Genomic DNA, 13,020 nt, shown 5'->3' with positions numbered 1-13,020 from the left:
GGGAGAATTGACTCTTAAATCTGTTCTGAAGATTACAAACATTAATCAAAAGCCAGTTAAAGTATTTTGAACAAAAAAAAATGCTATAAGAATGTTATGATTATTATTTATTATACCTTCTTATAGTTGTTGCCACACTCCCCTCCCTCCAAAACAAGAAAAAGAAAAACATACCTTAGAAGTAACAACTAATCTGAATGGATATAGTTTAAATCTGGCTTCTTGTTCAGCCAGACAAAAACACGAAGCCTGACTTTTTTTGATTTAAATGAATCATAATGTAATTTTAAGTTTATTTGAGCAAAACAGTTTGGCACAAAAGACAAAACATAGGTAAGGCAGATATGCTGCTGCAATTTAATGTTTTTAAAAAACATACAATCAAAAGAAAATTACAATATGTTGTGAATTTGAATAGAACTTTGTCTCTAGAAGCTTGTCTAGAAGCTTGTTTTCACTTACAATGCATAATGGTGGAGAAGGAACAACTGCAAAATCACTAGGCCGGAGGTCAGGGATTGACTACATTTTCTGAAGATTTAAGGTTTTTGTCTATGTTGCAACATAGTCTGAGCAATTTCTTTGCATCTTTATTTTTCAGAATGAATTATAAGGCCCCCATTTGCAAAGAGCTCAGTGTGGATGGACCCTGTGACCACAGGGAGCTCACTGCAGGACTAGAGCCTAAAAGAGGAAAGACAATGGGAATCCACTGATGGCATGTGCCTATTTCAAAAAACAATAGCTGAAAACCTAAAACTAAGAAAAACCCATTTAAAAATCCACCCTCCCTCCTACCCTCATCCTTTAAATCCTTCCGTAAAATTCATTTCTGCTGTGTTGTTTAGAAGTGTTACACTTTACTGGGAAAAAAAATGCAAAGCTTCATTATTTGCATCAGAACCATAAGATGTACTTAGGCCCAGAGTGAATTCTTATATTGTTACTGTAAACTATTATGTACTTTCTCATCCCTTGCCATCATCCCTATGGGACACAGACCTTGAGTAAAATTTTCAAAAGCACCTATGTGACTTATGAGCCCAAGTCCTGTTTTTAAAGGCACCTTTGAAAATGTTTTTGGTTATCTTTTCTCATGTTTCTGTAAAGTGACTATCATATTTCCGGGTGCTGTAAATCAAATAAATAATCATGTTAATAGCTCTTGAAGATCTGGCTGTGAGATGTGCATGGTTTTAATAGGGTTACCATATTTAGTGCCTCCGAAAGGAGGACACTTTAAAGGGGCCCCAGCCCCGCCCCCAGCCCCACCCCAACTCCGCCCCCTCCCCAAAGTCTCCGCCCCCTCCCCTGCTTCCCGCGAACATTTGAGTCGCGGGAAGCCTGAAGCAGGTAAGGGGGTGTGTGGGGGGAGGAGGCGCGGCCCTCCCCCGGCACCGCAGGTCCCCAGCCCGTCCCCCGAGCCCCCGGCCCGGCACCGCCGGCCGAGCCCCCGACCCGGCACCCGAGCCGCCAGCCGAGCCCCCAGCCCGGCCCGGCACCGCCGGCTGGGCCCCCCGGCCCAGCCCGGCACCGGGCCCCCCCGAGCACCGCCGGCCGAGCCCCCGAGCCCCCAGCCCGGCACTGCCGGCCAGGCCCCCCGAGCCCCCGGTCCGGCTCGGCACCGCCGGCCAGGCCCCCCGAGCCCCCGGCCCGGCACCGCCGGCCGAGCCCCCGAGCCCCCGGCCCGGCACCTGAGCCCCCCCGAGCACCGCCGGCCGAGCCCCCGAGCCCCCAGCCCGGCACTGCCGGCCAGGCCCCCCGAGCCCCCGGTCCGGCCCGGCACCGCCGGCCGGGCCCCCCGAGCCCCCGGCCCGGCCTGGCACTGGGCCCCCCAAGCACCGCCGGCCGAGCCCCCGAGCCCCCGGCCTGGCACCCGGCACCCGAGCCGCCGGCCGGGGCCCCCGGCCCGGCACCGCATGTCCGATTTTCCCGGACATGTCCAGCTTTTTGGGATTTCCCCCCCGGACGGGGATTTGGAGCCCAAAAAGCCGGACATGTCCAGGAAAATCCGGACGTATGGTAACCCTAGTTTTAATGGTGAACATAAGTCATTATACATTTATACTTGCAGTCTATAAACTACAATTTTAAACTGTTTACATTCAGAACAGGTTTCTGGGCTTTTCCTGCCCCCCCCCCCCCCGTCTTCTCTGGAAAACTATTTATGATAGAGACACATTAGTCATTAGCAATATTTTCATTGATTTTTTCCCCCCCATCATATATAATTTCCCCCATGTTAAAGGAAGTAGACAGGAATGATTAAATGAGAGGGTATGAAAAACATTACATTTGCAAGGAAGTATTTATCTTATGCTTCTTCTGACTGTATGTGCCTCAAGGGGAATAAAGAAGATATGTAATGGGTACAGTACAGAAAGGACTAAGTATATATTTAATATGCATCCTGAAAAGCTGGTGATGCATCTGAAATGTACTTTTAAAAAATAATTGTTTACAGTGTACTGAATTATTATAATAAAATTAATCCAGGTTTACATTTGGAAAGCTTAACTGTACTAGCAAAGTGCTCCTACAGTGCTACTGTGGTTGCAGCTTGAATTGGCAGAACTGTACTTTTACAAGCATAGTTTATTCTAGCCCCACCCCCTACTCATGTCCCCAACCCCTCCAAAACAACACCAGGTGAAATAAACTAGATTGGCAAAGGTGTAGTTTTACCGTTATAACTATGTCTACATTAGAGGGTTTCTGCCAGCACAGCTACGTTGGCCAGGAATCACACCTTTTCACATCCCTGTTTATATGTATATCTGGCCTGATACAACAATTTGCAATGCACTGTCCTAATAATCAGGGGAAAATATAGAAATTACAGAAGAAAAATCTGTCTTAAATCATCTAGTTTACCTCCTGATAAGTGAAGGATTGATCTCTAGATTACACTTTTTAGTGCTTTTTCCATTCTTGCTTAACCACTGGGGCTTCCACCACTACTCATGGGGTCTATTAAAATGCAACATAGTTTCCCAATGCCCAAGACTTTTTTTTCTGATTGCCAGGCTATATTTTCTATTTCCTATCACTCCCACAGGATAATGGAGCAGCTAATACACAACTCAATTAATACAGGAGAGTAATATAATTAATGCCAATCTGCATAGGTTTATGGAAATCAGATTCTGTCAAACTAACTTGGTATTTTTTTTTATAAGATTGCAAGTTTGGTGTTGATGTAATACACTTCTGTACCTTCCCCAGCCCTGAAGCTAGAAAGCTTGTACCTTCCACCAACAGAAGTTGATCCAAATAAAAGCTATTATCTCCCTCAATTTCTTTAAGGCATTTGACTTGGTACTGCCTGACATTTTGATTAAAAAACTAGAACAATATAAAATTAACATGGCACACAATAAATGGATTAAAAATGGGCAGATTGGTCTCAAAATGTAATTAAAAACAGGGAACCATCATAGACAGGTGTGTTCCTAGTGGTCTCACACAGGGATCAGTTCTTGGCCTTATGCTATTTAACATTTTTACTAATGACCTGGACGAAAACATAAAATCATCACCGAAAAAGTTTGGTGACGGCACAAAAGTTGGGGGAGTGGTAAATAATGAAGAGGACGGGTCACTGGCTTGCTTGGAAAGGTATGTGCAAGAAAACAATATGTGTTTTGATTTAACTAAATGGGAATGTATACGTCCAAGAACAAATATTTAATACTGAGCTCTTCAATCTATCAGAGAAAGGTATAACACCATCCAATGGCTAGAAGATGAAGATATACAAATTCAGACTGGAAATAAAGTGTGCATTTTTAACATTTTGAAAGTAATTAACCATTGGAACAGTCATGGTGGATCCTCCATCATTGACCATTTTAAAATCAAGATTGGATGTTTTTTCTAAAAGCTCTGCTCTAGGAATTACTGTGGAGACTTTCTATGGCCTGTTTCAGAGAAGTCACACGGATGCCTTCTGGCCTTGAAATCTATGAATCTTGATCAGCTCTGCAAAAACAACAAGGAGTCTGGTGGCACCTTAAAGACTAACAAATTTATTTGGGCATAAGCTTTCGTGGGTAAAAACCTCATATACCCAAATAAATCTGTTAGTCTTTAAGGTGCCACCAGACTCCTTGTTTTTGTAGATACAGACTAGCACAGCTACCCCCGCTACTTGCTCAGTTCTGGCAGATGTTTCTGCAGTATATGTAACAATTATGTCCCAGGCATCCCTTGGTACAGTCACATTATATCCTACATTTAACAGGCCTGCAAAATGAGAAGCCTTAAAAAACTTTTTTAAAAAGCTTGTCATACACACATCTCTTGACACCCCCCCAAACCCCCCAGCACACAGAAAGTACCTCCCAAAGCTGTCATATACTCAGCCCCCAGGATCCCAACTTTCACCCTTGATACTCTCATAACCCTCCCCCACCCGCCTCAAAATACTATTTGAACACACATCCCCCCCGACATCTTTCTGTCCTACCACCCTCAACTTCCCCCCCAGGACTCCTTCTCCTGCCACACTCAGCCCCCCGCCCCGCCGCGGGCCGTGCAGCGGAGGGGAGGAGCGGCGCAGGGGGAGCCCGTCCCAGGCCAGTGCGCCTGCGCGGGGCGGAAACACGTGGCCGCTGCGCCGCTGGCCTGGAGCAGAGGCCGGGCCCAGAGCGCCATGGCGGCGGCCGGAGCAGTGTGTGGTGGGGACGCCCCACGGGCCCCCTGCGCCTTCTCTCCGGGCGGCTGCCGCTCCCTGGCGCTGTGCGGTCCCGACGGGCGCCTCCGGGTGTGGGACACGCCGAGCAGCCGCCTGCAGCACGAGTACGTGCCCTCCGCCCACCTCAGCGCCGCCTGCACCTGCCTGGCCTGGGCCCCGCCGGGGGGCCGCCAGCCCCCGAGCAAGGTACCGGGGCGGGAGGGAACGCGGGGCCGGGCCGGGGGTGCCGCCGCCCGCACCGCATGGCCCGCTCGCCCCGTGCGGGGCCGGGCCTGCTCCGCCCCACCCCCCGGCACCATGTGGCTTCCCCAGGGAGAGCAGCCAGCAGGCCCCGAGTGGGGGGAGCCCCCCCTACAGCCGGGAAACAGCCCCCGTGTGACGGGGACACGGCCACAGCCCCCCTCCCCCTGCTGGCCTCCCGCCTCCTGTCCGCAGCACCCTGCCGGGCAGCGCTAGTGCAGACGGGCCACCGGCAGCGCACGTGGGGCACCCACCCCCGCTCGGGCCGAGGCTAGGGGTGGTGAGGGTCCCCTCCCGGGGGAGCTGCTCCAGTGAGGGGGGGCTAGTGCGCGCAAACCCTGGGGGAAGGGAAGAATTAGGTGAACCTAGTCCTAGGCTTGCGGGTGGAGAGAGCATGGGATGGGGGAATCTTAGCACCCATCGTGTGTGCGCCTAGTGGTGAGGTAGTCCTTGGGTGGCCCAGGCTGGTGTTAAGTGTCTTCTCTGGACCTACAGTCGCTTGGTGTATGGTGTTGCATCTGTGCCTGTGTATACTTTATTTTTATATATATATATATATGCCACAATAACACCGGCGGTATCTTTCATTAGGGAGTCTCTAAGCACTTTAGAGCTGTTATTGAACTAAGACTCCCAGTCCCTTTGTGATGTGGGTAAATATTTTCCACTTTTACAGGTTGGGGAAACTGATGATGGGAGTATGTGTCTTGCCCAAGGTCACCTAGTGTCCAAAGCTAGGAAGAGAACTAAGGAACAATGACTTCTTGTATGCATTGGACAGTTTTGACATGTACCTAGTACAGCCCCATTTATCCAAAATGGTTGTGTAATCAAAAATATGTGGGGTTCCAGATAATTGGGGGTGGGGGAAAGCACTTGGGTAAGCCATTCTCACCTGTGGCTGTGACAGAATGATTTTGCTGATGGGTAGTTCTTCTGAAATAGGTTTGTATTAGCCATGTAAATTAATTGAACTGTAAAAAGAACAGGAGTACTTGTGGCACCTTAGAGACTAACAGATTTATTAGAGCATAAGCTTTCGTGGACTACAGCCCACTTCTTCGGATGCATAACAATTGAATTGTGTGTATGTATAATAGCTGTAAGTATCCTTTGCTCAAAGAATGAATTATATTTGTAACCAGCTGTCCTTCATATCAGCTCTATTGGTGAGATACTGTTAAGGAGAGAGTAATGGCATTAGGAATTCATACACTACTAATTTATGTAGAATTCAGTCTCCTTTTGGGATAACATCTACCTCACCACTTTTTGCTCTTTGCAAGTTATTTGTGGAAGAGAATTTTTCCAGGATTTAGGAATGCTTTAAATAGGTATGAGTGACATTCAATGATTTCATTCTGAGCAATCATCCGGGAACTTGGAAATTCCAGTGGTGAATTTCAGAGCATTTGTCTTATTTTTTTACAGTTCATTATCAAACCAAAGGTGTGATCAAAATTAAAACAAGGCGCTAACTTAGTTACGTCCTGTCTACACTGAGATTTGAAGCCACCATCTCAACCATTATTTTAGGATTAAAAACAGTATTTGAACCTTGTTCTTGTTCAGAAAGTGCAGTTTTCCCCTGGCTAGTAGTATAGATAGGGCGTAACCATATTATATTTTTTATTTCTGTAACAGCTGTACAAGGATTTCAAAGTGCTTTACATACTTGTTTAATTATTCTGAGAGTGCTTCCGAGTATTATCCCATATTACTGATTGGGAAATCTGAGAGATTGTGAATTGCCCAAGGACACAGGATTTCTGTGGCAGAGAGAAGTAGTTTAGATCTCCTAACTTATTGTCCTGTACTTTAATTTGCTCAATTATAACAATACACTTTTGAAAACCATATTTATAATTTGGTTTATATATAAATATATAAGATATATAAATATATCTATGCTGACTGAAGAAACTGCGGGCCTCTCTCACTTAGTCTATTGCATGTTGGGACACCATTTCATAGCATGGATTTGGTTTTGCCTGTGTGGATGGAACCAAAGTATGTTATAACCTGTAATATAGCTTTCAAACATTGTTATAACATGGTGTCCTGGCATGATACAATGTGTACATGAGCTTCTTAAGCCGCTTTCTAGCAAGAACTGTGTCTGAAAATGGTTCTTCAGAAAAGGGCTAACGTTTTAAAATCTAGGTGTAGACAGGGCTTTTTATCTTTTGTAAGGAACTTTTTGTCAAACACTGGGCCACATCTTAGTGCTAATTATCTCTTAACATGTTGAACTCAGAGCATTACCTGGATTTCAGCATGTTCTCTTGTGGAACTGGTAACTTTTCATATCTTGCAGTATGTATTTTCTGTAGCTTTGTAACTTGTTGGTTTGTGCTTAGATTGAATGAGCAGGAAAAAAAATAAAGCTCTGATAGCTGAGCCAACTAAAGGATGCTTGTAACATAAGTTTTGTTTCCTTTTGCACTGGAAAGCTTGCTGTTTTCTGCTTATGTGTCATATGCTTTAAGAACAATCGTATGCCAGTAGATGCCTCTAGGTGGTGTTTGGCCAGGTTCCACTTACACAAAGGCAAAGTATGTTCTGGACTCTTGCCACTTTAATGATGACCACACGTTTTTTGGCCAGTATGGGGATGAGTTGTAGAAATCAGTGAGATCTTGAACTCTAATCCTGGGAATTCCTAGCTCTGTGATAGCTGCTTGGAGCTCACATCTCCCCAATCTCTGTATATGTGCTTGTAGTGTGCGAGGTATTTTAGCTTTTGTTATGGTGACACAATTTTCTTAAAGTGCTGGTCAGTAGAAAGTCTCCCTGAAATAGTCACTTATAAAAATCTACTTTTCCAGTGAGGATATTATGGAAAAGCATGCCTTCTTAAAAGAAAAAAATCAAATTATTTTACTATAACTACTTTAACTAAAATACTAATATTCCTCAGTCAAAATCGTAAATGAATTCTAAATATTTCTTCAATCCCTAGCATCTGAAAAAATAGTAAGACGCGTATCTGGCAGGATCAAGTTCTATGTCTTGCACACGAAAGCCTAGATGCTATCTGGTATCAAAGGCGTCCTGATCCTGCAGTGAGCTCCATGTTGGGTCGCAGTGAAATTAATAGGAGATATCGCCATGTGTCGATCATTGCAGGATCAGAACCTAAGACTGGTTTGTATTTTAGTTCTATGGATTTTTTGGAAGGGTGTGAGCGAGGCATTTTCTAGATCAATATCTAATTCTCGTGTTTGTTTAGCAGAGGGGTTCTCAAACTGGAGACCCTGGGGGTCGCAAGGTTATTACATGGGGGGGTGCGAGCTGCCAGCCTCCACCCTAACCCTGATTCACCTCCAGCATTTATAATGGTGTTAAATATATTTAAAAGTGTTAATTTATAAGGGTGAGGGTCGCACTCAGAGGCTTGCTATGTGAAAAGGGTCACCAGTGGAAAACTTTGAGAACCACTGGCTTAGCACCTTTTATTCCAAAGACGCCATACCCAAATGCGCTCATTAGCCAAGCTTTTGGGAGCATTTCAGCAAAGACATAGGGTAACTTAAAAACAAGTTTCCTTTGGAGAACCTTTGCTACTACCTGGCTCTCTCATTCTGTGACATCAGAAATGCTATGATTGGATGGACTTAGGTAAGACTTGCTTGTATTTGTAATGTGTTCTGGAATATCTCCAGTGAACTAAGAATTGGGGGGAGGAGGGTAGAGGTGATGGGAGGATGGAAGAATTTTAGATAAATTAGTAGGTGCTTCTGTGCTTATGGCTGGTTGCTTGCTATTTCAAGGAGAAAGGGTTTTCAGCACCCATCTGTGCTTAACTGGTTTCATTTAATGCAGATAGTGTTTAGGGTCTTCCGGTACTATCTGGCATCCAGTGCGAATATAGGCCTCATCTTCACTGACCAAAGAACAGTGTTTAAACACAGCTTTAATGTGACTGCCTCCAAATAAGTTTAGTTAGGTGGTTTAATGTTCAGACCTAGTGTCGATCATGACTTTAAAACCTAGATTAACATGCATTAGACCTGGTTTGAAATGTTTAGTTCCAGGTATGAACATGCTTTGGGATGTGTTATAGTTTTTGCTGCACTTTTAAAAACTCTTCCTTTGTCTCTGAAAATGAAGCCTGAAAGTATGTTCGTGACAAGCAGAGACCTCAGCTTTCCACTTAGGTTTGGCTTTATGTGAAAGCTTTTGGAATGGAGTTAGATATTTTTTATTCAAATGTCAGTTCTGATTTTTATTAAACTGGCATAGAGTTAACTTCAGCTAAAATTAGTCACTTTTTGCTTCCCAAATATCCTACATTTAGCCCTGTGTCAAAAGTTTAGAGTACTGTAACTTCAAGGATCCAAAGTCTCTCTCTCTCTCTTTTTTTTTTTTTTTTTGCATTGTTTAAAATTTTAAACTTCAATGTGTAAGCTTCCAGATGACCTGCAGATCTCATCTTTGGGCTTGGGCACAAATTAATTACATGCTGCATGTGACCTATTGTAATGTAAAATAGACACCTATGTAGGTGGAGCAGCAAGGCTCTTGTTTTAAGCCCGCAAGGAGTCCTTTTTGGGCTTCCTTGCGGTGCATTAGTGCAGATATCCTGTTCTGTAGAGGAAACATCATTTTGTGTCTTGTGGTTAGAAAGTTTTTAAAAATGAAATCTGAGATGAGGTAGTGTCTACATAAGGTACAATAAACTCGACAGAAAAATATTTTCCTTTTGCCTGTGGGGTTGGGGCTGCTTCGTTCTTCTGAAGCCCTTAAAGAGTTAAGTATGAACACAGTCTGACATAAAACCCTTGTGAGCAGAAGTGTGGTGGTGGCTTTTTCTCCTCCTTTCTTTATGGTTTGGCATCCTGAGGAACTGATTCTAGTCTCTTTCACTTACCTAACCTGGCCATCCCACCACACTTCTGGCCAAGGAGGACAGGCTGAAACTCTGTAGAGATTGTCAGTGGCTCTCAAACTGTGAGGGCAAGGGATTAAAAAATGGCCTGAGCATGGGAGCCAGGAACTATGAGATATAATGCCTGTTCTGATACTGACTTCCTTTGTGGCCTTGGGCAAATCACTGTGTTGTCCTAATTTTCCCCATCTGTAAAATGGAATAGCACTTTCCTCTTAAGGAAGTTGAAGATTTATTTAATGTTTGTAAAGTGCTTTGAAAAATGAAAAGTACTATAGAAATGCTAAATTCTGTTATGGTTTTGACCTTCCCCTTTGGGGATGAAGCATACCCCGTTGTACTACCTTTCAGCCTCGCTCTGGGAATAAACCCCAAGGTCATTTTCTAGTCTTTGCTTTTCTTCATGGAACAGCACACTGCCACTATGCTATCAGGATGATTTCATCTGATCTTTTAAAATTTGATTTTGAGCCATAGTGGTGGAAATAATACTCTTTGGGCTTGTTGACACTAAGATTTGTAATCCTGTTAGTTAACATGTTAAAATATGATTGTGTCCTGTCTACACTAGAATTTACACACATTTGTTCCCAATTGTGTTTGAACTCTAGGGTTACGGAACCCTTATTTGGGGAAGCTGATCAGACTAACTTACTTTTTTTTAACCCCGCTCCCAATCTCTTTTCAGGAGGGTCCTCAGAGGAAAAAAAGGAAATCTGAAGCTGCAGAAGCAGGCGAACAGTTTGATCTGTTGGCCATTGGTACAGCGGTTGGCAGTATTTTATTATACAGCACAGTTAAAGGAGAATTACAGAGCAAACTAGTAAGCATCACATCTTTCTGCCTATTTGTAAGGTCATATCTGTTGCTCAAAGGGGTGGGCTAAGCTAATTTAACAAAGTTTTAAATTCTGAATGGTTATGTAGTTACACACATGAATGGGTATGTGGTATCCACAAGAATGTCAGAATGATTCTACTTCTAGTGTTGCTAGTATGTATAGACTGAGGAATTACTTTTTCTAGACTAGCGCAACATCATACGATTACATGTACATTTGTAATTCTTGAGTTCCTTTTAACTCAAGAGGATAGTAAGGATTTAGACACCATGAAATTCATCTTGCGTGTATTGCATCTTCAACAATTAGACGATATTCTGTGTCTGAGAATTTAAAAAATTGCATTGGCTAGCATGAAGATTCTACTTGCACTGGCATGTTGGCTTGTCTATAAAAGTGTGAATCACAGACTTAGCTTTCCATATGATGTCTTGTGTGAGTCCTTATATTCTCAGCATATGTATCAGGTGGTGGTTCCATCCTGCTGTCATTTTTCCTTCTTTTTATTAACATCACCTCTTCTCTGCCTCTTCATTTAGCCTTGAATTGTAACAAAACAAAGGAATATAATGGTTGATATCAATGATAATATTTTGGAATAGACATATGAGACTGATTTCCTCCTCCTGGTTCTAGGCTATTAGTCGTGGGCATTGATGCACAGTGTGTATTTATTACATATGGGAAAGCATCTGTGTGCCTTGTTAAGTTGGGTAGTGGTTTAGCAACATTGGTTTAAAATTGATAGGGTGAATGCTGAAACTTTGCTGGTGACATGTCTTTATTTTACCCACAAAGTTCATGTTTTTGATGGATCCACAGAAATGTTGACTTTTTTTCTTTTGTTAGTAACAGAATAGTGGCTTGTATTTGGGGATGTCTTTTTTTTTTTTTAAATATTTGGAATGGCAAGAACATTCCTCACTCTGTCATAACTGAAAAGTCATTTTTGGTTTTGAAATATATCAAATTAATTTTTTTCTCTGCCCATATTTAAGCATAATGCCTTGCTGTGATGATGCTTACTTGGTTTCGCTCACTGCTGACTTGCAGTGAAGACATTTTCCTCTTGGCTGTCTGAGCAGGCTGGTGCTGAATTAAATAGTAAAATTCAGTAAATTTACAGGAAACTCAAATTATGACTAAAATTGGGTTAGCGATGCTCTTACAAAACTGCGTTGATCTTTTGGAAGAAGATCCAGTAACTTTTCTAGGCATGTGTTCATCCTCTCGTTCTGGTTAGAACAGATTCTCAGTAAAATGCTGTTGCTGCTCCTTTGGTAGGACTTGAGTTCTAATACCAGGTCTCAGATTAAGTATAACCCAGTGCATTTTCCCCACACTGATAGACTCCCATGTTTGGGACACGTGATGCCAGGGTTATTCGATGACTTGACTAATGGCCCTGTGATGGGATCCCCGGGGTGCAGCATGGAACGGTGGGACCGCTGTGACCTCTGAACTCTCTCCAACCTGGGCTGTCTTTCACAATGCCTTACTAGTGACCAGCAGCAAACACCTCCAGTTGCTGTTATCGTTCTGCACAACAGCATGTGGAGCGCCGCACCTAGCTAGATTGCACGAATGCTCCTAGAGCCAGAAATCACACAGAAAAGGCACCAGAGCCAAATCCCTGCAGCTCCCAGCACAGCACCTCAGGAATATACCATCTTTCAATGCTCAAGATGAGCAGTGCAAATTTATTAATTTGGTTCACCACTTCATCAATGGGCAACGGATATACACTCGCGTTTGCAAAACCTGAGCAGATTTGCCACACGCTTCATACAAACTCATTGGTAAAGATAAACAGTAAAACAGATTTAGTGAATACAAAAGATAGATTTTAAGTGATAGGCAAAAAATCAGTTACCAAAAGAAATAAAATGTAAGCACGCAGTCTAAACTGTCAACCCTATTAGACTGGGCAGCAACTAGACTAAGCAGTTTTTCCTCACCCCAGTGGATATTGCAGTTCATAGTACACAGATTTCACCCTTGAGATCCGGGCCAGTCCCCTCAGTTGGAGTCTTCAGCGTGTCCTTGTTGCTTGCAGCATGGGTGGGTGAAGGAGAAAGGGGACACGTGCTTTGCCTGTGTCTGTTTTATATCCTCAGCCCTGTGTGCTTGGGGAGCACAAGTCCAGGCATGTCTGGGTGGGCATTGCTGAGTCTCCAGGCAAGATTGAGCAATTCCCCTGGTGTGGCCTCATGCAGGTGAGTCACTGTCAGGGTTCCCTACCCACTCTGAACGCTAGGGTACAGATGTGGGGACCTGCATGAAAGACTCTCCTAAGCTTATTTCTACCAGCTTAGGTTAAAAACTTCCCCAAGGCATAAATTCCTTTCCTTG

General features: G+C 43.8%; 1 protein-coding gene and 1 non-coding gene across 2 annotated transcripts in view; both read left to right on the top strand.

Annotated features, from left to right (window-relative positions):
- Nucleotides 1-4,609: 4,609 nt before the first annotated feature.
- The window catches only part of WDR43 (WD repeat domain 43), a 37,366-nt gene continuing 28,955 nt past the window's right edge, over nucleotides 4,610-13,020 (top strand). Inside the window, exons 1-2 of the mRNA XM_054023486.1 lie at nucleotides 4,610-4,882; nucleotides 10,516-10,650. Of these exons, the coding sequence (XP_053879461.1) occupies nucleotides 4,655-4,882; nucleotides 10,516-10,650 (363 nt within the window). The 5' untranslated portion in view covers nucleotides 4,610-4,654. The remainder of the gene's footprint in view (nucleotides 4,883-10,515; nucleotides 10,651-13,020) is intronic.
- LOC128835193 (small nucleolar RNA SNORD53/SNORD92) lies at nucleotides 11,676-11,753 on the top strand. Its single transcript, XR_008444610.1, has one exon. It is a non-coding gene; the product is annotated as a small nucleolar RNA SNORD53/SNORD92 (small nucleolar RNA).

This window comes from Malaclemys terrapin, chromosome 3, assembly GCF_027887155.1.
Source record: "Malaclemys terrapin pileata isolate rMalTer1 chromosome 3, rMalTer1.hap1, whole genome shotgun sequence".
NCBI lineage: Eukaryota > Metazoa > Chordata > Testudines > Emydidae > Malaclemys > Malaclemys terrapin.
Note: the sequence above shows the minus strand (reverse complement) of the source record. Positions and strands in the feature narration are given on the sequence as shown.